The sequence below is a fragment of the Podarcis bocagei genome (genome assembly GCF_964188305.1).
Source record: "Podarcis bocagei genome assembly, chromosome: 2".
In the NCBI taxonomy this organism is placed as follows: domain Eukaryota; kingdom Metazoa; phylum Chordata; class Lepidosauria; order Squamata; family Lacertidae; genus Podarcis; species Podarcis bocagei.
In genome coordinates, this window is record NC_138126.1 from 97477421 (window position 1) to 97501097 (window position 23677).

At 43.6% G+C, this 23677-nt stretch overlaps 1 protein-coding gene across 1 annotated transcript; it reads right to left on the bottom strand.

Annotated features, from left to right (window-relative positions):
* Positions 1-12999: 12999 nt before the first annotated feature.
* On the bottom strand, positions 13000-17209 carry GALR2 (galanin receptor 2). The gene is made up of 2 exons (XM_081185796.1): positions 16393-17209; positions 13000-14822 (listed from the first exon to the last, which is right to left on the bottom strand). Exons 1-2 carry the CDS (start codon positions 16770-16772, stop codon positions 14042-14044), a joined length of 1161 nt encoding a protein of 386 aa, XP_081041922.1. The 5' UTR covers positions 16773-17209; the 3' UTR covers positions 13000-14041.
* Between the last annotated feature and the right edge of the window lie 6468 nt (positions 17210-23677).

Genomic DNA, 23677 nt, shown 5'->3' on the forward strand with positions numbered 1-23677 from the left:
TGAGGCAGGAATTAGAAGCATAACCAAGGCCAGCTCAATAACTTACCATTGGACAACCTTTACTCTTGGTTAGAAACAAATAGCATACCTTTAAAGCACATGACTTACTCCCAAAGAATCCTGGGAATTGTGATGGGAATTGAGGGCATTGGAAATGGTTGCCCTGTGAAGAGTAAACCACAGGTCCCAGGATTCTTTGCGGCAAGTCACGTGCTTTAAAGGCACAGTGTGGGTGTGGACATCTCACCACCAAGTATGTAAGGAGATTACCAAGCAAATGGCAACCAAGATCCTTTGGGAGAAGCCATCACTGTTAAAGTGGTATGATACTGCTTTAAATGTAAGGTACAGATGTGGCCTGAGACAATGTTAGGAAGAACTTCCTGGAAGTACAAACTGTTCTGACGGTGGGACAGACTACTTTGGAAGGTAACGAACTCTCCATCATTAGCAGCTCTTAGGCAAGGCTAGATGAACACTTGCCATCAATGCTGTTTCAATATGCTTCCTTCGCTTGCACAGGATTGTGCTAGATGCCCTTTGAAGTCCCTTCCATTGCTATAATCCTTAGATTATATTCATCCCTTAACAGTCAGTCGCCATCACTCCTGAAGCGTCAGCAAATGCCTGTTATCATGGCTTATCTCACCACAGCAGTTGCTACCACAGTGTTGGCTTTTGAGGCCTATCAACTCTTTCTTTCCGATTTACCATCAACAAGATGGATGGTTCTGCAAAACAGTGGGGTTACTAAGTAAACAGCAGCCTTCAATAAAAGCGAGCCAGGCAAGTGCTTCAGGAGAACATTGCTGCAAAGTGGCTTCCTGGGTTGTATCTGATTGCTGAATGCTTCTCAGTGGCAGGAGACCATAGAAACTTTAATGCCGTGGAAGGTGAGCCCGGTGCAAAATTTGGAATGATCTCAGAAGAAAAGGCAACCATGTCACCTGAAATACTCCTGAAAAAAAGGATTGGGAAATACAGGAAATGGTAGAATGTAAATCAATCTGAAAGATAACAGCGGAAAGCTAGGGTGACAGGAAATGGAAGTGGAGGATTGTTATATTTAATCTGGAAGTCAAGTTGTGAGGTTGGACTGGAGGAATTCTATGGCTGACTCTTACTCATAATTGTAATTGGAGAACCTCTCTTGGATTTCTTGGATGGAAAGGGAAAGGAATGACTCTGTGCTTCCTGGGTTGAACATTGGGAAAACATCAGCAGAGGGAGGAATAAATGGATATTATTCGGGATTGGACATTGAGCTATTATGAGGAATGTTTCCTGGCACAACTGATGGATGGATAGTTGGAAGTCATTTTTATCACTTTCTTCATCTTTGTTATTATTCTTCTCTCTCTCTCTCTCTCTCCTATTATTATTTCCCTTAATATTATTTATTGTTGTATTTGGGTAAGTTTTGCATACATATGAAGGTGGTGGGCCATTTGAAGGACCTTTTGTGAGAGACAAGGGAGGGGAGATCTCCCAGGGTGAGAGGCTGAAAGAAGAAAGGGATGCTTCCAGGTGAGAGCTGGGGGGGGGGGACGACATCTTTTTCTGTATGGGACAAAAGTTGGGTTACACTTGTGAGAGAGAATCTCGTATTTTAAAAATATTTCTTCTTTTCTTTTCTTTTTTGTTATTCTTTGTATGGGTTGGTGTGACTTTTATTGTACTGTGAAAATAATTAATAAAACTTTATTTAAAAATATTGTTTTTTGAGTATATTCATGCCTGTGTTAAGTAAGGGGGTTTTATCTGCTCTTGCTGTGTTGTATTTTCATGTTGTGTCTTTTATGTTGTAACTCATGTTGGGCTTGGTAACAATGAATGGCAGGACGAGAAAGTATGCTAAGCAATAAATAGTAATTAGAGACAGCGGAACATTGCTTTTTTGTAAGTACAATTAGATTCCTTTATTGTAAAATTCTTTATTTCACAATAAAACAGTGTGATAAACTATGCCCTAGCTTATAGATTTACTTATGCATTTCATTTATTTCTCTTTTCTGCACATGAATACCTCCTTTCCTTACATGTTGCTTGCTGAATTTGCTTGGCTTTTCCGCTCCCCCTTCCCTCCAGCCCGCTCTTCAGTGTGCTGGGATATAAAAGAAGAGAAGGGAACGATTTCGCATTTAATTAGCACAAAATGCATTTGAAAAAGGGCTTTGCATCTATGTCTTCAGGCCCTTTTGAAACAGCAGTACCCACTCAACGGAAGGCAATGTTATTTGTTCTGGATTAACAAGCTCTGAGTCCTCTGTAGAGAGAGGCATTGCTTCCTTCCCCCAATCGGTGAACTTGTCATATGGGATTCGTGAGGAGCTCTCCTGGGTGCTGTGACAACCAATTTGCTTGCCACCTTGCCCAATGGCAGAGCTGGAGAACCTGGTGCCCTCTAGATGATGTTGGACTCCAACTCCCATTAGTCCTAACCAGTATGGCCAATGATCAGGGATGATGGGAGCTGTAGTTCAGCTGCAGCTGGAGGGCCAAAGGTGCGATGGGCCTGACGCCTCAGTTACCGCTCACGCCAACTTGCCCGCTCTCTCTTACATATAATGCCCCCACCTCACCGAACAACCCTTAAAACAAATGCTAACTATCCCATAGAATCTAGTGGGAGATTTTGGGAGGGGGATAACCAATAAGCTGGAGTCTCAAGTGGGTGTTTTTAAAATAACAATAAAGGTTTATTTTAAAACAAGGTACAGTCGTACCTTCTTTTGTGGCCGGGATCCATTCTGGAGCCCCAGCCACTAGCCGAAAAGGTTGGAGGGCAAAGCACAGTGTCTGCACACGCACATGGAGTGGTTTGTGCTTCTGCGCATGCGCAAGCGGAAAACCCAGAAGTAACCCGTTCTGGTACTTCTGGGTTTGCCAAGGACATTCGCCAGAATGAACGCTAGACGAAGCAGACGTTTGTCGAGGTATTACTGTATTGTAATACAAGTGAAGAAACTTAGGTTACTTCAGAATCAATATGCAAGTTTGCTGAATTTGTTTCACAGAGGTTTCGGCTTTTTTAGTTTGGTTCCTTTCCGAGGCAGCACTTTCCAACTCCTGAGGTAACTTTCAGTAATAGTCTTAAGGGCTCACAACCCCCCTTCCTTAACTGGGTTTTGGGAGTCTCTTCCTTCCTCAGAAGAATCTCTCCCCTCCAGACTAGTTAGAGACCTAAGTAGACTGATCCTTTTTCAGCTACTTCTCCTGTCTCTCCCTCAGTCTCCCAAGATCTGTTCGTATTATTCCTGCAGGACACTACGCTCCATAGAATCATAGAATCATAGAGTTGGAAGAGACCACAAGGGCTATCGAGTCCAACCCCCTGCCAAGCAGGAAACACCATCAGAGCACTCCTGACATATGGTTGTCAAGCCTCTGCTTAAAGACCTCCAAAGTAGGAGACTCCACCACACTCCTTGGCAGCAAATTCCACTGTCGAACAGCTCTTACTGTCAGGAAGTTCTTCCTAATGTTTAGGTGGAATCTTCTTTCTTGTAGTTTGAATCCATTGCTCCGTGTCCGCTTCTCTGGAGCAGCAGAAAACAACCTTTCTCCCTCCTCTATGTGACATCCTTTTATATATTTGAACATGGCTATCATATCACCCCTTAACCTCCTCTTCTCCAGGCTAAACATGCCCAGCTCCCTTAGCCGTTCCTCATAAGGCATTGTTTCCAGGCCTTTGACAATTTTGGTTGCCCTCCTCTGGACACGTTCCAGTTTGTCAGTGTCCTTCTTGAACTGTGGTGCCCAGAACTGGACACAGTACTCCAGGTGAGGTCTGACCAGAGCAGAATACAGTGGCACTCAGTCCTTCTCTGTACACTCGGCATGGATGTTTTCTCCTGAACCAACTCTCCCTCCTCAGCACTCTGTATATTTCAACCTGTCTCCTAACCTAACTCCCAACCTCTATTCCAATGCCCTCCACAACCACAACTCAAAACCAACCTAACTAACTCTCTCCCTCCAAAGCCTCTCCTTTTAAACTCTCCCTCCTGGAACCTCAGCCAATCAGAGGCTGCCGTTATTTAACCATTTGCTGGCAGGAGATAAAAGAAAAATGAAATACTTGAGGAACCACAAAAGGTTTCCCAGCCCTGGTTGGGACCAAGACTGGGCAAAGCTTTAGAATCCACCAGTCTATCTTTTCAACATTGGACATCTCAGTTCTGGAAATGTAATGAATGACCCTGATTTGCATGCATCCACAGAATATTTGGCATACAGATTCCAACAGTAGAACTCTAACGTTGATTTTTTGTGGGGATGGGGAGAGAAATGTAGATTCTATAAGCCCAGGTGGCCACCACATTCCGCGGCTTCAGAGCAGTGCCTAAATAATTTCACAAATATTTTGTGCAACTATGGAATAAACACAGAAAACAGAAAGCAAAAGCATTAACCTCCACCTGAACAACCATGGTAATGTGTGATGTGTCAGTTTTGCTGCTGGAATAGTGACATTAATGTAGGTATATTTGTTGTTAAAAGCATCTCAGATGTAGGTGATTTTTGAGTGCAGCGGCAAGCACTCCCCCTCTTTTTTGCTGCTAATAAATATAGTTCTTATCATAATAATGCTTTTTAGTAATATCCAAGGGAGAGAGACAGCAAAGTTTCCAAAGTGTTTGGGTGATGTTATCCAAAGGTTTTTAACAGTGAAATATTTTGTGCTATTTCCAGCAGGCTACAACAAGTAAAGGATGATCATAGATACTGTAGGCACTGAAGTTATTGTTAATTGCTTTTCTGCTGTATTAATTGAGAGTTTTCTGCCATTTGTGCTCTAATGGTCAACCTCATCACTTCATTCCCTTCAGTATCCCTGAATACCCAAGAGCCACCTGCCAAACTTCTGCAGCTGCAAGGGGAGAGGTTGTGCTGTCTCATCCCATGTGGAGACCAGGGCCATCAGCTAAATCTTCAAGAAAATCCCCCAGGGATGTCGCAGAGCCAACCAGATTCATCAGTCATAATCAAACTCAGTCCTCCATCTTCAGATTGTAGTAGCGGCCTCATCAGGTAATGACAGCTTTGGCCAACGGGATCTTTTACAGCCAAATTAGTTATTGATAAGCAGGCAACTAAAAGTTTTGAACATATCATTATTTCTTTTGGCCCCAATGCCAGAGGTCAAGTGTCACCTATAAAATAATAAGCACTGGACATTGGCATTTTGACTGCTTTTCAGCTGTCTTTGGAGGATGATTTACAATATAAGCTTAACTCAGCAAGCTGGAGCAAAATTCAGTGAAGAGCCTCATTATGCTCAACCTCTGCCCTAATAAAAGGAACTACACTTAAATGGCATCTAGATGGCATTTCACTCCAATTAAACTTCCATATATAAAGTCAAATCTTTCCCCGCAATATTGGTGCTGGAAATCTAGTAAGGACACATACTTCTATATGGTGGGACCTGCCCATCAGTATCAGAGTTCTGGGATCTGATCTGTGTCAAAATTCAGCTAATTACTAAGCAGGCCATTATACAGACCCCATCTGTTCCCTTTCCAGGGGCACAGGAAGGGCTGAATGAAGAGTGTCACCTTTATAAAAGAACTGATTCTGCATCTCCTAGCTGCAGCACGAATCACTGGTTCTTAAAAACTGGTAACATCTAGAGGGAATCAACAAAGAGGCTTGGTACAACCAGGTGCGGTTTTTTAATATTTATGGAGAAACCAGCGTATAAAATACAGTTGAGCTGGGAACAAACTAAGAAAGACAAGTTTCTTAAGGTTCAGCAAATGTTTCATTTTTATATAAATGATGCTCATGATGTCCAGACTGTTCTGGCAAGATATGCCATTATTCGGAATACTTTATGCCTGCCAACCAGTGCTAATGGTTGATGATGTAACTTTGGATCCTGAAACCTATAATCTAAATAGGTCCAAAACTCCATAAAAGAACAGAACTGAAAATGTCCTGATTTTTGGCAACAGCATGTTGTTTCCCTGACTGAGCAGTCACTGATTATTCTTTTTCTTTCTTTAAGAAAACGTTGCCCTTTATTTAAGGCATTGCAAGCAGGCCAGGAGCATAGGCCTGGCAAACTTATTGTGGGGGAGTCCCCACAGGGCTGTTCTAGGCTCCCTCTCTGAATTTTCATGATTCATTGGGAGGGGGAGGAAGAAAATAAGCCTCTCTAGTCTCTTTTTCATGGAAATATATAAGAAAAAGCAAGCAGGCAAGACTCTACCCAATTGATCATGAAGGTGTAAATTTGCTCTGGCAAATGAGTGCAAAGGCTCTGGTATGACTGACACTAGCACTAGACTCTTGTTTTAAATGTTACAAGATTTGTATTTAAGGCAGTTAAATAACTTTGTCTACCTGGCAACCTGTTTTCATGTCCTGCAACGATTTCTGTAAGTCCCCCTAACTACAAAATGTCTGATTATAGATGGGCTTAAATGGAGGCAAGACTGGAAGGGAGAGAGAAAATGGCAATGCAAAAGTGGTGTGTCAGTGCAATTAGGAACAAGAGGATGTCTCTGTTAATGGGTGGTGGAGAGAGGACAGGAGATGGCAACAAAGCAATGAAAGGATAAATTAACTCAGAATATCCTTATAGATTCTGCCTTGGAGCTAGCAGCCTCAAGCTGTTTCCTTGGATACTAAGAATCCGTGCAGAACAGCTCATCAGCAATTTGCCACATCCTTTTCTATTGGTTTCCTTTGATTCCTTTTCATTTGGAGCTCGGGAAACGTTAATCAACACTTTTGCCTTCCAGGTTGCAGCCACTGGGCTCTTGGACCTGCCAGGCATGATCTTTTGAAATCCCAAACAAGCCTCCAAATCGCTGTGTCTCCCATGAAGTCACAACCCACCCACGACTCCCTTGCCTCTGCCAGGCTGCAGGGATCAAACTAATTGAGTTTCTCAAATTTTGTCTCAGTCCTGGCGTGAATTTTTCATGTACAAGTGCAGAAGGAGAAAATGACTAGCTTTCGTGTTGCCACCTGAACTCTAGCGGTTTTCTGAGGCTGCTTCCGAACTTTCTGAAGCGTGTAAGAACTTCTTGTATGTGGCAGCCAAATTGTTAACTGGGATCTAGGTGTTGGAAACATGTTGACTCCTTGTTTTGAAAAAGCTTCATTGACTTCTGAGTTGTTGCTTTCCAGGTCCAGTTCAAAGCGTGGGTCATTATGACCTTTCTCACAAGCCTTTATGGTTGCCAAGGGACTTGTACTTGACGTCCAGAGGATAAGCACCCACCATCTATTACACAATGATTTGAGGACCTCCCCACTTTTGCTACAATTGAACATTTTTTTGTTGCAAATGTCAATTTTGTGCGGATACCTATCTGCATATTTGGAAAGTGTATATATCAGTTTGTATGTTTAAATTAAGACTGGTGTATTTGATGGTTTAAAGGTAAAGGGATCCCTGACTGTTAGGTCCAGTCGCGGACGACTTTGGAGTTGCGGTGTTCATCTCGCTCTATAGGCTGGCGTTTGTCCGCAGACAGCTTCTGGGTCATGTGGCCAGCATGACTAAGCTGCTTCTGGTGAACCAGAGCAGCACACGGAAACGCCGTTTACCTTCCTGCTGGAGCGGTACCTATTTATCTACTTGCACTTGATGTACTTTCGAACTGCTAGGTGGGCAGGCGCTGGGACCGAGCAACGGGCGCTCACCCCTTCACGGGGATTTGAACTGCCAACCTTCCGATCAGCAAGCCCTAGGCTCTGTAAATGTGCTGATTTATGAGCACTTAAGCCAAAACATCTGAATATCCAAAGCTGAACTCAATCATGTTCTGACTCAAATAGGCAGGAGTTTGAGGTGTTGGGGGGGATAGGGGGATTATGAACACATCATCAGACAAATAACAATAACATGCTAACAGAAATCATGAATTCATTTCATACAATCATAATTACTTTCCTCTTGTGAGTTCCTAAACTGGTATGCTAGACTGTAGAAGAAGAAACAAAATCTGAAGTATACCCTTTTTATGAAAAAGGGACTTATTGGAATAATGTTATGCATGATAATGTACTAAACTTATTCTGCACTGCTAATTGTGTAGATGCCACAGGTTACAGAAAATCAAATTGAATGTACAAGAAGGCAGCAAGTCAAACAAACTGAAAGGCTGTATCTTCCTCACATTGTCCCCCCCCCCCATGAGTTGATTTAGCAGTGCGTATCTGAATACAGGATTTATTGCCTATTCAGTTTTAAACCAGCTTGGTCCCTTTCAGACCAGGCCAAATGGTTTGGTATCTGGAGTTTTCTTTTTTCCTTGCTTCCTAATTTCCTCCCCAACCCCACAGCTAATGCTAGCCAATGAATAATTAGAAAAATACAGTCATACCTCGGGTTACAGACACTTTGGGTTGCGCGATTTCGGGTTACGCACCGTGCCGAACCTGGAAGTACCAGAACGGATTACTTCCGGGTTTCGGCGCTTGCGCATGTGCAGAAACGCTAAATCGCACTTTGTGCATGTGCAGAAGTGCTGAATCGCGAGCTGCGCATGCGCAGATGCAGTACTGCGGGTTGCGGATGTGCTTCCTGCACGGATCACGTTCGCAACCCGAGCATCCACTGTATGCAGCTATAGTGAAGTAAAATTGTAGAACTGGTGAAAATGAGCAGTGGCTGGTTGTCCCACCTCTCTTGGAGAGCTGATGAGTTTCCATTTTGTTTTTATAAAAATAAGCAGCAAGGGAATCTAATGAAAGATTACTTGTAGAGAACATTTCTGAGAGACGAGAATTTTGCTTCATGGTACTTGACGAAATTGGGGGGGGGGTTAGTTTCTTTTGAAGTGGCCCTGAGTGGCCTAATTGCTAGATGGAGTTAAGATGACCATTTTAGCTGCAGGTGCTCATCAGAATTGCAGGGGCAGCCTGACATGTAACACTATCTACTTTTATGTGTGTAAGTTCCTCAGATGCGTCCTCAAGGGAATTGAATAAGGGCCTTGCATAATGCCTGCTTTTATAATCTGCCAAATAGCAAAAAGAAGGCAATGGAGAAAATGCTTCATAATATAATCTCATATCCTGAAGGGAGAAACCTCCTCTATTTTTTGTGTCTATCAGTATTTTATATTTTATTCTTGGTTTTTCCCCTCACCTCTTTTTCTAGAATCTGTCTCCTGAACTCTGAGTTAGGTGACTTTCACTGGACAACTCCCTGTGCACATGCTTAGTTTTCTTCTGAATTTCAATGGCTTCCTTCCTTTAGTTCTCCTTGAACCTGCCTCCATTGTAAGAAGAAGAAGAAGAAGAGGAAGAAGGGGAGGAGGAGTTTGGATTTGATATCCCGCTTTATCACTACCCGAAGGAGTCTCAAAGCGGCTAACATTCTCCTTTCCCTTCCTCCCCCACAACAAACACTCTGTGAGGTGAGTGAGGCTGAGAGACTTCAGAGAAGTGTGACTAGCCCAAGGTCACCCAGCAGCTGCACGTGGAGGAGCGGGGACACAAACCCGGTTCACAAGATTACGAGTCTATCACTCTTAACCACTACACCACACCACACTCACTCCCAAATGAGTTGGGTGAGGATATGTGCTTCTCTCAAGAGGGCCAGCTCTATCATGAGGCAGAGTGAAGCAGCCACCTTAGGCAACAAATGCTGACGGGTGAAGAGTGCACTGATTTATGCTACCTCACCAGACCACCCTGAAGGTAGTCTGCTGCCCTCATTTGTAGTGGAGATGTTGTTCCATGTTGAAGTAAGCCTCAGCTGTCAGTTTGGTCAGCTTTTATACATAGGATGAGGGGAGGTGCCATCTTTGTCTTCGTCTTAGAAACCAAAATGTATTGGGGCAGCTCTGTCTGTGAAGGACAAATTTATTTTGAACCAGGAGAGAGTCCTACATCATCTGTCGAAAATCAGTTTGGGAGTGGGTGGTATGGCTGCAATTTTATTCCACCCAGATAGTGGATTCGTTGCTATGTTATTGTCAGGGAACTGACATCAGAGCGAGAGGCGAAGGGGAGGCTCCCAGATTCTGCGGGCGAAGGACCCAGCACCAGGGGGAGAAGCAGCTCGGTAGAGGAGGAAGGAAATCGGCGCAACACCAGGGATAATGGGGGGCAAATGGGGGAAGCGGAGGGAGAGCTCCGGGATTCTTCTCTGGAGATTAGTGAGGAGAGCACAGGCCCTCCACTACCCACGCCCTCCCTGCGCAGAAGACTCCCGTGCAGTGAGAGAAGGCGGCGACTGGGAGTCAGACAGCTTTTATGCTGGAAAAGGTTTAAGAAACGCCCACAGACAGATTCTGCCAGCGACTGAGACAGCCACACGGAGATGGGCTGTGCAGTCAGAACGGTTTAACCAAGGCAATTAAGCCTAGAGAGGCAGCAGTTTACGCACGAGTAACTCACATCCATTACAGTTATGAAATGAGTATTCAGTAGCATTATCACAGGCTGTAAATTACTGTGGTGGTCAAGGTTGGTTTTTCTTCAGCTCCTCCCACCTTCTGCTCATGTGCACAATTTAGCAATGGAAATCTTGCTCCTCCTTTCACTCCTTCTCCAGTTGTGGAACCAAGCTAAGATAAGCAGCTAACCACGTGCCACAATGTCTCCTCTTTCAGAAACATTAACCCTTAGCTACAAACAATAGAAAGAAACCTGTCAATCAGCCAGAGGTCTTGAAAAAGATGAAGAGACGGCATGAGAAGGAACTGAAGAAGGATGAGATGCGTATTAAATATATCCCTCTACTGTAGAACATTTGGACCAGGGAGGTAAATAAAGATATATATATATATATAAAGGATGTGTTTATACAGTTACCGTGCATGATTCATGCCAGAAGAATTGTTAGACTAAATATAGAGATTATTGATAGGGAGCATTGCAGACCTTGACGTAGGAACAACCAGTTCTGGATACAATAAGGTTTAATGGAGATTGGCTGACATGGTCAGACAAAAGTTTCCAAGAACCTCAGAAGAGGAGGTAGGATCCAAAAGGTGAGGACCAAGGGGGTTTGTGGAGTGTAGATGAGAGACTTTGCTACTCTACTAGTCCATATATATTCTGCATTCTGGGATTGTTCACTTGTTTTAAATTTGGTATGTCTCCAGTTTGGGACGCGGGTGGTGCTGTGGGTTAAACCACAGAGCCTAGGACTTGCCGATCAGAAGGTCGGCGGTTCGAATCCCCGCAACGGGGTGAGCTGTTGCTCGGTCCCTTCTCCCGCCCACCTAGCAGTTTGAAAGCATGTCAAAGTGCAAGTAGATAAATAGGGGAAGGTAAACGGTGTTTCTGTGCGCTGCTCTGGTTCGCAAGAAGCGGATTAGTCATGCTGGCTACATGACCCGGAAGCTGTACGCCGGCTCCCTCGGCCAATAAAGCGAGATGAGCCCCACAACCCCAGAGTCGGCCATGACTGGACCTAATGGCCAGGGGTCCCTTTACCTTTACCTATGTCTCCAGTTACAAAAAGAAGAGGAAGAGGAGGAGGAGGAGGAGGAGGAGGAGGAGGAGGAGAAGGAGAAGGAGGAGGAGGAGGAGGAGGAGGAGGAGGCTCCATGGAGGTTGAACTGAAAAAATAATGTTGCACAAATACTTTTTGAGGACTTTCTGCTGGAATCCACAATAGTGGTTTGATTAAATTCCCTTATAGAATATCATACTCAGAGCTGTGTGCATTGTCCATATCAACTGCCATCAATCAGATACCAAAAGTGCATGACCTATTCAAGTAAGGAGTTAGAAAGGATTCATTCAGAATAATCAGTACCTATCTATCTGGAAGAGATGGAACACAAAAGAGGATCTCAGCCACTGACCTAGCTTTTATTGACAAAATTCAACAAATAGCTCTTGCTGCTGAGATTTCCGTTCACATCAAGTCCAAGCTATACAGAAAATTACTTTGTGCTGAAAATTGCACAAATAGCATCAGGGTGAAAGCAAAATATATCCACCAGGCATGGCCCAATGACCTCCTTGTAAGATCTGCAATTTGTATTATTTGTACATATAATACATGCAAATTTCCTGTAACCCATGGCCATAGTTTTGTGTGTGCAATGTTCCCTAGAGAGAAAAAACTTATCTGTGCACTAACTACATTGCACAAGTAATCAGAATAATAAAGTTGACTTTAAAGCCTTTCCTCTCTCTTAGCATCTCAAGTCCAACTTGACGTACTGTCCTATTTTGCTATAACCAAGATGTAAAAACATGGACTTTGCCCCCAGTAAACTCTCATTCCTAAATACTGTGGGATTGCACTGTGGTACTGTATAAGCCATAGAAAAACACCCTTCTTTTGCATCATATACATTAAATATTATGTAGGGTCCTCATTTTATGGTCTTCAGATTATTAAAAAGCCTTACATATTTTCTGTACTATTTTGGATGAATGAAATTGACTGTACACACAATTTCAGCAAACAAATAACACACACTTGGTATCTTTTATTATACAGACCAAAAGCATCTGCTATACATCATTATTGTTTCTATTTCTACCATCATAAATTGATTGATTTATTGTAGGCATGATAACAGAAGTGGGTCCTATGAAGAAAATAATCTGCTCACTCTAGGAAAGCAACTCAAACAAACAAATTGGTAAACCTATTGACTGGATACTGTTGTTTTGGCAGTGAGTAGGTGGAATGTTGTGAGATACAAGAATTTATTTTTAGGTCTAAACTTGTGTGATTAAGAGTGCAATCATATGCATGTTTACTCAGAAATAACTCCCAATGAGTTCAGTTGGGCCTATTCTCACATTAAGTATGCACAGATTGAAGCATAAGCAATGAAGATACAATACAGTACAAATATGTTTTATGGACAGAATAATGTGATTCTTTGGACAGAAAAACTAAGCATAAGACTTAAGATTCCTAAACCCACCATGAACTTTATTCACAACCCGTCAAAGCCAGTTGGAACCATGAGTTGTTGGACTCAAATCTAGATCTGGAGAGTGTACGGCCCACTCTGGGTGCCCAAGATCAGAGATGGCTCTCCACATGTTGCCTGGGGTTGATGGGAACTGAAACACAACATCATCTAGAGCAGTGCTATTTTTCTAGAAAAAGAGGTGCCAGAACTTACCATGAACACTTCCCTTGTTCTTTTAGAATGGCAATGGCACCCACCTGAGAGGTACCGGAACTGAGTTCCAGTGAGTTCTGGCTGGGGGGAAAGCCCTGATCAGGGACCACAGATTTCCCATCTCTACATTGAAGGATGGAAGTTAGAATCTGTAGTACGTACAGTATGTACACACAGAGAGAGAGAGAGAGAGAGAGAGAGACAGACAGACAGACAGACAGACAGACAGACAGACAGACAGACAGACAGACTTTATAAGATTCATATTTGCTGGCAGTGAAGGGACTAAACCCTACTGCTCCTGAAGGGGGCTTTGTGACTTGAGCACAGAGAGATCATGGTTTACCCTTGTAACAGATTCCAGAGGTTTCCTACTCGAAGTCCAAAGTCCTTGACACAGTCAACCAGCCAGTCTCATTTTTTGGTGTAATAATCTTTCTCTTCTTCCTTTAGGCTATAGAACCCTATTCCCCAGGCCCCTGTAATACACTGGTGAGTCCAGATTCCCAGTACAATAATTGCTTGATCAGCTAATCTCTTCAACGGAGTTTTATTTTAATTCCTTTATTTACTTATTAAATTTGTATAATGCCCTTCCTCCGAAGATCACAGGGCAGTTCACAACATAAAAATACAAAATGAGAACACAAAATGCACAACAATGAAAACAAACCAATAACTGAAGCCACTTTAAAAATGTGCAAAATGAAATGAAGACACCTTCCAGTGCTGTTCTCTGCATGTACTTCATGCTCAGTGCACTGTGAGCTTTGCCTTGCAGAGTCTCCAATAGTGCAATGGCTTCTGGTGGAGAAGGGAGCAACAAACAATCAAATATCGTTGGCTGGAGCCATCTGCTGGTTCTTGTGTTTTCAGCCACTATCTTTTGTTCTTAAAACCGTACATCCTTCAGTTGCCAAGGAATTCATCCTTTGGCTAGAGCCTAGAGAAAAGGCACTTTTCTAAGTGACATTGAAAGTGATGAAAGGGTTGGTGACTCTCTCTTGGCGACTCAGCTGCTCTGCCTCACCCCATGTCTGGATGGGGATTTGACAGCAGCTGGAGGCCCTGGCATGCGTGGGCTCACTGACGTGTATCACCTCTGTCAGATCCGCTTCCAAGATGCTCACTGTGTGAGTCACCTGTGCCACATGAACCTTGTTGGTCACTCTTTTGTGCAAGAGGCAACTGAATATCTTCTTGAATCCCTTACGGAAATGTTTGGATACCAGAGCGTAGACGATGGGGTTGACACATGAGTTGGCGTACGAAATCAGGTGGGAGAGGATTCTGAGCACGTAGGTCGCGTTGTTCAGTGGGAAGTAGCCAAACCAAAAGCAGAGGATGACCAAGTGATGGGGCAGCCAGCAAAGGCAGAAGAGAACAGCCACAATGATGATCATCCGCGTGACCTTGCGCTTGCCCTTCTTGGAATCAGACATGTCTTTAATGGGGTCCACCGACGTCCAGAGGTAACGGATGGTCCTCACGTAGGTGAGGCTCAGAATCAGCACAGGAATGACATAGCTGAAGACAAAAGTGCAGAGGTCCATAACTTTGCGCTGAGAGACTTTCCAGATGGGATGGCAGACGGTAACATTGGCCACCTGAAACTCCTGGTAGTAACTGATGTAAGGTCCAGAGAAGACGAAGGAAAGGCCCCAGATGAGACAAATGGCGGTGAGGGCATTCCTGGGGGTTCGCAGTTCTCTTGAATGCAAAGGGTACCTTATGGCTAGATACCTAGGAAGGCAAAAGTAAAGCAAGAGAAGGTCACGATGCTGAGGTGGTAGCAGCATTTAAATCAAACAAATCTAGTAAACACTGTATGTGGGAAGAAACCAAAGTTTACAGGGCGTGGTTATGATGGTAAATGCAATAGCCAAAATAATATCTTGAATGTTGGAGAAGTTTCTCCCTGTGATGAAATGGCAGCACCAGAGTCCACTATCATACAATCGAGCTCCTTAACTCAATATGTGAAAACAACGAAGAGTCTTGTGGCACCTTAAAGACTAGCAAATTTATTATGCCTTAAGTTTCTGTTGACAAATTTCCACTTTGTTGGATGCATGAAGTGTTTTTGTGTGTGTGTGTGTGTGTATAGATTGTGGGAAAATGAAATGTAGAATAGTACAGATGGTGACAATTGCAACACACAAAGTTGTTGTTGATAGCTCTGGCACTGGAGAGCCAATTAACGTGGAATGCAATTTTTATTTTAAAAAATCACCTTAGTATTCAGCTAGTTTTGCTAAGAGTAGACCCACTGAAATTAAGGGACCTAACTCAATCAATAGGTCTACTTTGAGTAAAACTTAGCTACATACCACCCAGTGTCCCAGTTCAGTCTGTAATATCAACAACCTTTTTTTTACATAGTCAATATTAATAAAGTAATTATCAGTGTCTTTATTTTTTATTTTTTGTATTTCTCTTCCTCCACCCTCTGCATTTCATTTCCTTCTAACCTCACTATATGCACATACCTGTAACACAGGATATTATTTCATATATGAATGTGACTAACAGGTTTTCATAATTGTGTAATATACAGCTGCACTTACCAAGCAGCTAGGATACATTGAGGTTCCCCAAAGAATATGCTCTTTAAACAGCCTGGGGGTAGTTATTTCAGAGAAAACCTTCTTTATCTCCCCCCTCCCCATTTTTTATTTTCAATTTACAACATAACTTCACCAGCAACAAAATGCTTTCACATTACAATTTTCTTCTTTTTTTAACCAAAACCATATGAACAATATAGATTCTCATATCAAAAATTTCATTTACTTTTGTCATTGTAAGAACACGGACTACATATATTTGGAGTGACACCCAATATTTGGGTGCAAATATTGGAGTTAAATTTTAGGACAGATTACCTCAACAAAAGGAGTCGGGAAGCCTTTGGACATGTGTTGACATGTGAAATAAAAGAATGCCAAATCTCACAATCTACCTGACTGTGGCTCTGTGGCTCTGTGACTGTGGTCTGTATAGTATTGGGATAATTTGTTTGAAGGGAATTCTCGATGTAAGGGCATAGACAAGATGACCCTTGTGATGCTGTTATTCTGGGGGCGCTCCTTTGTCTAGGCAATGTTTCCTTTTTGGATCTGTTGTCCTGGATTTGTAAAACACTAAGTAGATTGATGGAACAGTGAGAAAGTTACGAAACAAAGTTTTACATGCATGCAAGGAAGTGGGAGGCAGGGAATCGTTAGTAGCTGTAGAGATATTGATACTCTATAGTGACTCTAAAAGTCCAAACTCCCCCCCCCCCCCGCCCACTCCCCAACTGCTTGCTCACCTGTCTAGGGATACAGTTGTGAGGGTGAAGCTGCTGGCATACATGGTCAGGTAGATGAAGAAGTGCACTGCTTTGCACATGAGTGGCCCAAAGATCCAGTCATCCAGGGTGTAGATGGTGGCCTGGAAGGGCACGCAGAAGACTATAAAGCACAGGTCGGCCACTCCCAGATTGAGGATGAAGAGGTTGGTGGTGTTGTTGACTTGCCTGTTCCTCAGCAGCACTGCCAGTACCAGAGAGTTGCCCACCGTGCCTACCAGGAAAATCAGAGAATACGCTAGAGGAATGAGGATAGACACCAGATGCCAACAGCTGCTCTCGCTGCTTCCTGAAGAGTTTAGCTGGGGCAATGTTCTGTTCATCTTGGAAGCAAGTTGCATGCCCTGATTAGGAAGGAGACGATGGAGAAAGGTTTAGCCAGGAGGAGACAGATGGCTTCTGTTTGGAAGTCAACTTTTCTTCTAAGAAATTGTTTCCATCATAGCAGATCTTTTGCATAGCGACTCTCCTCTTTGCAGTCCTTCAGCTCACCCCAAGTCCCATTCACAGATGCTGGGCTTCTGCCTGCCATCAAGTTTTTTTTAAAACGGTACTGTTAAAGCTCCAAGTTTATTTCCTTTCACAGCAAACAGATTCCGACTTTGTATGGCGCTGGAGTGCCTTTCAGACAGCTGCCTTTTCTCTGAAGGGAAGCCCTCACTGGCAGCCACTCTTGTAGGTGTGCGAAGCTGAAGGACTAAACTTCTTGCCAGTTGCGCTTTTATGGGCGTTTTAATATAGCGCTCAGTGCGTTCTGAATCCATGCTATGCTTGGGGGACTAATATAGTCAAGCCTGCCTCTTGTTTCCAGGGAGACAAACAGCTAAAATAAAAGGAAATGGTATCTATGGAAACACAGACCCCTCCCCACATACATACTACACACACTGAACATTCAGAGTGTTTGCAAGTCTGGGGCTTGCCATGTGCTTTTGGAAGAATGGAAGGATTGCTTTAGTGATAAATAAATTGGCATTCCTTTGCTGATAACTTCATACTGCAAAGGGATGAACTGTTGTTCAACCCTTCGTTGGTGCATCAGGGAAGGGGCAGAATCTTCCAAGATATGTAGGAGCTAGTGGTGCACACATTAACAGCTACCACATGCAGCTGGCTCAGATATTTACACATATCTCTGCTGAGTGTAGCGGCTGAAAAATGTGCCACCATGCTTATGCAAATGACTGTCAGCAGTGGAGAATCTGCAGTCCAGAATACAGAATGCTGGAGGCATGAGTCCCAGCCAGTGTGGTGTAGTGGTTAAGTGCAGTAGACTCATAATCTGGGGAACCGGGTTCGCATCTCCGCTCCTCCACATGCAGCTGCTGGTTGGTGACCTTGGGCTAGTCACACTTATCTGAAGTCTCTCAGCCCCACTCACCTCACAGAGTGTTTGTTGTGGGGGAGGAAGGGAAAGGAGATTGTTAGCCACTTTGAGACTCCTTTGGGTAGTGATAAAGCAGGATATCAAATCCAAACCCTTCTTCTCTTCTTCAGTAGAATGAAGGTGGTAGACCCTCCTTTATTTGAAGATTATAAGCAGAGGTTGGATGAGCATCTATCACGGATTCCTGAATTGCATGGGGTTGGACTAGATGACCCTTGGGAACTCCCTTCCATGACACTTACTGTTGAGGATTTAGAAATTAACGAAGATCATGCTTAGACTGATGAGGAACAGTACTAATAAAACATCATATCATTTCTTGTGTGTGGAGGAAGAATGTGAACATAATGACCTGATGTTTCTGGGCTCTTCTCCAATTTTTCCAAAGCAATGTTTATATTTCTTAGAAGAAGCTGTCTCCCAGTCTCCTGCACTGAGTACATCCATAAGTTCATCTTCCTCCAGTTCTTCCAAATCCCATGGTGTTCCCAGGCTGAGCGACTGTAAAATATGATTTGCTTCTTTCTTCGTTGATGGCAGAATGAGTAATACCAGCATCCTCTACACAGAGAGAAAATGGGAAGCCTTGGCGATAAGAGTATTTGAGCTGCCTACAATTTCTCTGTTCTCAGTAGTTCTGTACTAAAAACCTTGCAGCACCACATTATCATCATCATCATCGTTATGTTCTGCCTCCTTTCTCTTTGACACTTTCCATAAATTTGTATTTAATGAGAAAGTTGTCAGAGCAAATAATAACATCATGAGGGAATGAGGATTGGCTGTTGCTCTCCAAGGTCTCAGGCAGAAAAAAATGTATTTCCCAGCCCCTGCTACCTAATAGCTTTAACTGCAAATGGCAAAGATTGAAATGGCAGTGGCCTTTCTGCATGCAAACTAAGTGATCCACCACTGAGGCACAACACACCATTTTTTGTATGCCAAAGCACCAAATTAGAATAATGGCAAAGTCCCATACAGAGGCACCCTCATCAGAACAGATTGGGCTGCTGCTGCCACATAGCTGCTAACTTGCGTACCATATGGTGTGCTCTCTACTCTGTGGAATAAGGGTGGTAATGATTTTGGCTATAAGCACTTTATTGGTCAAATCCAGCAAGATCTGTGACATGGAATAGAAGGGAGAGGCTATCTGTAGACTAGGAGTCTCCAACCTTTTTTTGGTCCAGGGGCATTTTGGGAATTTTGAAAAGGCATGGACAGCACCAGTCAGAAAATGGTTGCCACCAGCAGTGTAGCCAAGCACAAAATGGATGCCATCTCCAGAAGAGCAGAAAAGAAAATTAGTTCAAATATGAGAAGATCCATTCATTTTGTTGTTGTTGTTAGCAAAATATATTTGAAAAACTTTCTTCTTTGCCAGACACTCTTAAGTCTTAGTTGTTATATTGTCTGTCGCTGGTATGCTGCTGGCAATTACAGCTAGAAAATAAAAGGTAACTGAATCCTGGGATAATTTAGAATTATTACAGCCACCCACACACTTGAATTGTCACAAATAAAAAGACATACTTAATGCTGGCTTGCAAGCTGTTTTTGTTGTTTTTATTAATTTCGTGAAATAGAAAAGAAGTACATGGAAAATTACAGAAAATACCAAGTATGGAGTGTATGAGGAGATAATAAGAATGTTTCTGCTTTTCTGTACTGAGCTGTCTCCTACCCAAACAACTTTGAAACAGTCCTTGATTTGGGCCAGGCATGGTGCTGGTGCTGCTGGTGGTGGTGGTGGGGAGTGATGAAAATAAGGATATATCTGGAGCGAACCCCATCACTATATATAACAACTTGGGAACAATCAGAAAAAGTAATGATATTGATACCTCTGCACTCTACCCCGACTACAATTCCCATAGTTCCCTGTGAAGAGGAACTGATGGTTAAACCACTCTTGGAATTGTACCCCTCAGAGGGGGTATAAAGGTCTCCTAAAAACTCTCAGCACACTTAATAAATGATGGTGTCCCAGATGAATTCAACTATTGTGTATGGTTGCAGGTGCTCCTATAGGAGAGCTGTCCCAAGTTGTTAGGGTGTTATGTACTAAGCTTGGATCCTAGAACAATAGGCAAGTAGGGTCCTAGAATGCAACAACTGGTTGGATTGCAGGAGAAGACCAATCAGGCTCCAGGAGGAAGTTAATCAGCCTATTAGGCTGGTAGGATCATAGAATGCAACAACTGATTGGCCTGCAGGAAAAGACCAATCAGGCTCCAGGAGGGAAGAAGAATCAGCCAATCAGACGGGATTCATTCTGTAAATAAGGTACAGTGGTACCTCGGGTTACATACACTTCAGGTTACAGACTCTGCTAACCCAGAAATAGTACCTCGGGTTAAGAACTTTGTTTCAGGATGAGAACAGAAATTGTGCTCCGGCAGCGCGGCGGCATAGGGAGGTCCCATTAGCTAAAGTGGTGCTTCAGGTTAAGAACAGTTTCAGGTTAAGAATGGACCTCCGGAACGAATTAAGTACTTAACCAGAGATACCACTGTATATAAAAGCCTGAGGTTTGGGGGGCAATTCAATCACTGTTTTACAAGCTGCAATAAAGAGCATGAAATCACTATAGGACTCCGAGTATATTTCAGGTCACATCATGTTGTAGACTGCTGTTGAACTGCTGAGAGCCATTGGGTTGCAGGGGACAGGGGCATATACTGCTTGAATGTAGAAGACTAGTTCAGATCCTGGTTTGTCTATGAAACCTTCTGAGCAAGTCACTGTTTTTGTGAAGTTAAGGTTCCCATCCAGCTTATTGTTCGTTGAACCTAGCAAGTGGACACATCTCAGCCACCATGCCCTTTGAAAACAGGTATCACACAAGGTCATTTTAGGAACTTGAGGTATAAAATCAGAAATGGAACGGTCATGTGGGAAGAAATCTTTTCATTCCTGTCATCACACAATATGGCACTGAATATTTGAAAACATCCACTGGAGGCAGAAAATCAGCCTGCATCAATTTTTCTATTAGGAACTACAAAAAACAAAAGAAAAGAAAAGCCGAAAGTGTTCAGGAGCCACAACAAAAGCCCTTGTGGATTTAAGCGAGCTGCACAGAAATAGAGGTGACACAAGAGAAATGAGCTGCAGCAGAATTTTACTAATTCTTTATTAATATTAAAGTGCATTTCCCCCAGGGCAGAAGGAAGGATGTGTGCGCCTTGATGCCACTCTCATTTTAAAATGCAGTGCAAATGGGAAATATATTAGTGAAAATAGCAGTTATGAATGTGATGTATTTTACTGGGCAGAGAAAAACCCTCCTATAAGGTCATCGTGACAATTCAATTTTTAAAAAATATGTCTGGAGAAGAAATCTAATTTACTGCTGAGAGACTCACATTCTGAAAAGACGATAAAAATGGATTGAACAAGTTGGAGCCTGTGAACAGTCCAAGGAGAGTCCAATTTCCCCCTCCACATGTGGCTGTTTCACTGACAAAGAAAACCCAAAGGACCTAGCACACAGTTAAACTATGGAACTCACTCCCACAGGAGACAATTTAGGCTACCAACTTCGATGGCTTTAAAAAAAGGATTAGACAAATCCATGGTCTAATGGCTACTAGCCATGATGGCTATGTTCTGCCCCCACAGGTGGAGGTAGTAATGCTTTTGAATAGCAGTTACTGGAAACTGCAAGAGGGGAGAGTGCGCTTGAGGGTTTCCCACAGGTGCCTGCTTGGCCACTGTGAGAACAGAATGCTGGACTAGATGGGTCATTGGTCTGATCCAGCATGCTCCTTTCAAGGGGGAATTACACTCCAGTAACACATGTCAACAGAACACACGTACTCAGAGCCCTGCTCTCCTTCCCCTTTATTTGGGGTTGAAGGGAAAAACCTGTTCGCCACCAACCAGATCTTTGTGCAGTGAAATGTCCACTGGAGGACCCTGGAAGGCCACAATCATAGCCAGAGAACTGCCTAGTAAGTATGCTTAACACATGGGCAGGGAGGCGACCTGTGACCCTGCACTCCAGCTCCCATCAGCCATGACCAGTGCCATGCTGGCCTAAGCAGCTGTTATCACAGACATTGTAACTCATGATCTCCTCTCCTCTCTCTCAGCACTTCAGTACTCTAAACACAAACCTTTATGCATGTGAGAGGGAAGCATGTCTCCCATTTTAATCCATTAAAAAATGCTTGGCTTTGCTATCAAAAGTCTGGGGAACACAAGAATGTTTTTTTTACAGTGTCCTGGTGTTGCACACATTTGAGTTGCACGTTAAACGTATTAGGCACAAGAATGCCAGTTGAACTCTGCAGAACTGTGTAAGCATGCTAAAGCTGGCACAGCAGTGAGACTGTAGCTGTGGGGTATCTGTTCAGCCGGAGCATAATGGAGCCCTAAAAGGACATCTGTGTATCAAACTCTCTGGAATGACAAAGTGTGCCAGGTTTGGGGCAGCTGCCGCTGGATCTTTTTCATGGCAGGTCTCCATGCCTTTAGTTGTTGCAGGCCAAACAGAAAATTCAGCATCTGCAGCTTTCTCACTCAAACCATCTCTAAGTTGGAAACAGGGCAGGCTCTATGATGAGGCACCTGCCTCAGGCAGCAGGTGCTGAGGTGTGATGAGTGGCCAGACCTGTGTCATGTGTCCCCAATGCTAGCCTCAAGCACAGGGAGGATATTGTTCATTCACCAGTAATGGGGTAAGATTCAACTATCAGTCCAGTTGGCTTTTTTATATGCCTAGGGAGAGGCTGCCCTTTTGTCCTTCACATCAGGCAGCAAAATGTCATGAGCCGGCCCTGGTTGGAAAACACACTTTTCTACTGCTGTCTATTGTTAAAGGACGCAGGTGACGCTGTGGGCTAAACCACAGAGCCTAGGGCTTGCCGATCAGAAGGTCAGCAGTTCAAATCCCCGCGTTGCTTGGTCCCAGCTCCTGCCAACCTAGCAGTTCGAAAGCATGTCAAAGTGCAAGGTAAACAGCGTTTCCGTGCACTGCTCTGGTTCGCCAGAAACGGCTTAGTCATGCTGGCCATATGACCCAGAAGTTGTCTGCGGACAAACACCAGCTCCCTCAGCCTATAGAGAGAGATGAGCGCCGCAACTCCAAAGTCATCCGCGACTGGACCTAACGGTCAGGAACCCTTCCAATGTCTGTTTTTTTTCTGAATTGGCAATCATGGTGGATTACGAAACTTTGTCCCAATACATGTTCAGCTGTCTCCTTCTGATTTTGTTTGTAACAGCACTGATGTTGATGCTCTCTTCTTGTTTTTAATGTGCTATTTTGGCTTTGAAAGCTGCCTTGGGGGGCTCCTTTGGTTCTGAAAAATGAATGTTTGACCAGATAAACCCAAGTGGATACCCTAACAGTGCTCAGAAAGCAGTTGCAGCAGTCTTCCGTATTGGGGAGCTTGCTGCTGCAGCGGTTCCGCTGAGCGGATCGCTCCTTAGAACTTAAAAGAGGAGCCTCTGCTCAAATCTGCCATTAGAATAATTCGTCACTTTTATTTAACACCATCTCAGTATACACGAGGCCTTACAAGAACACAACTTAAAATATAAAAATAGATTCAGGTAAACAGCAGCTGAAGGCAAGGGAAAAGAAGCAGGCGGGTGTGTCTGTGTGTGCAAATTAGGTAAGTGCATGCAAATATTTCAATTAGACAATTACACGCGGAGGGACTAGGGAATGACAGATGTTTTTGTTGGACTGCAATTCCCATTATCCTTGGCCATTAGTCACGCTAGCCGGGGCAGGTGGGAGTTGGAGTCCCCCCCAAAAAAAATCCGGCCGGCTTCCCCGCTTCTGCTTTAAATGCTAACAGAGCTGCTGACGTACCGCTCCAGTTCCCTCTGCCCGAATGTGCAGCG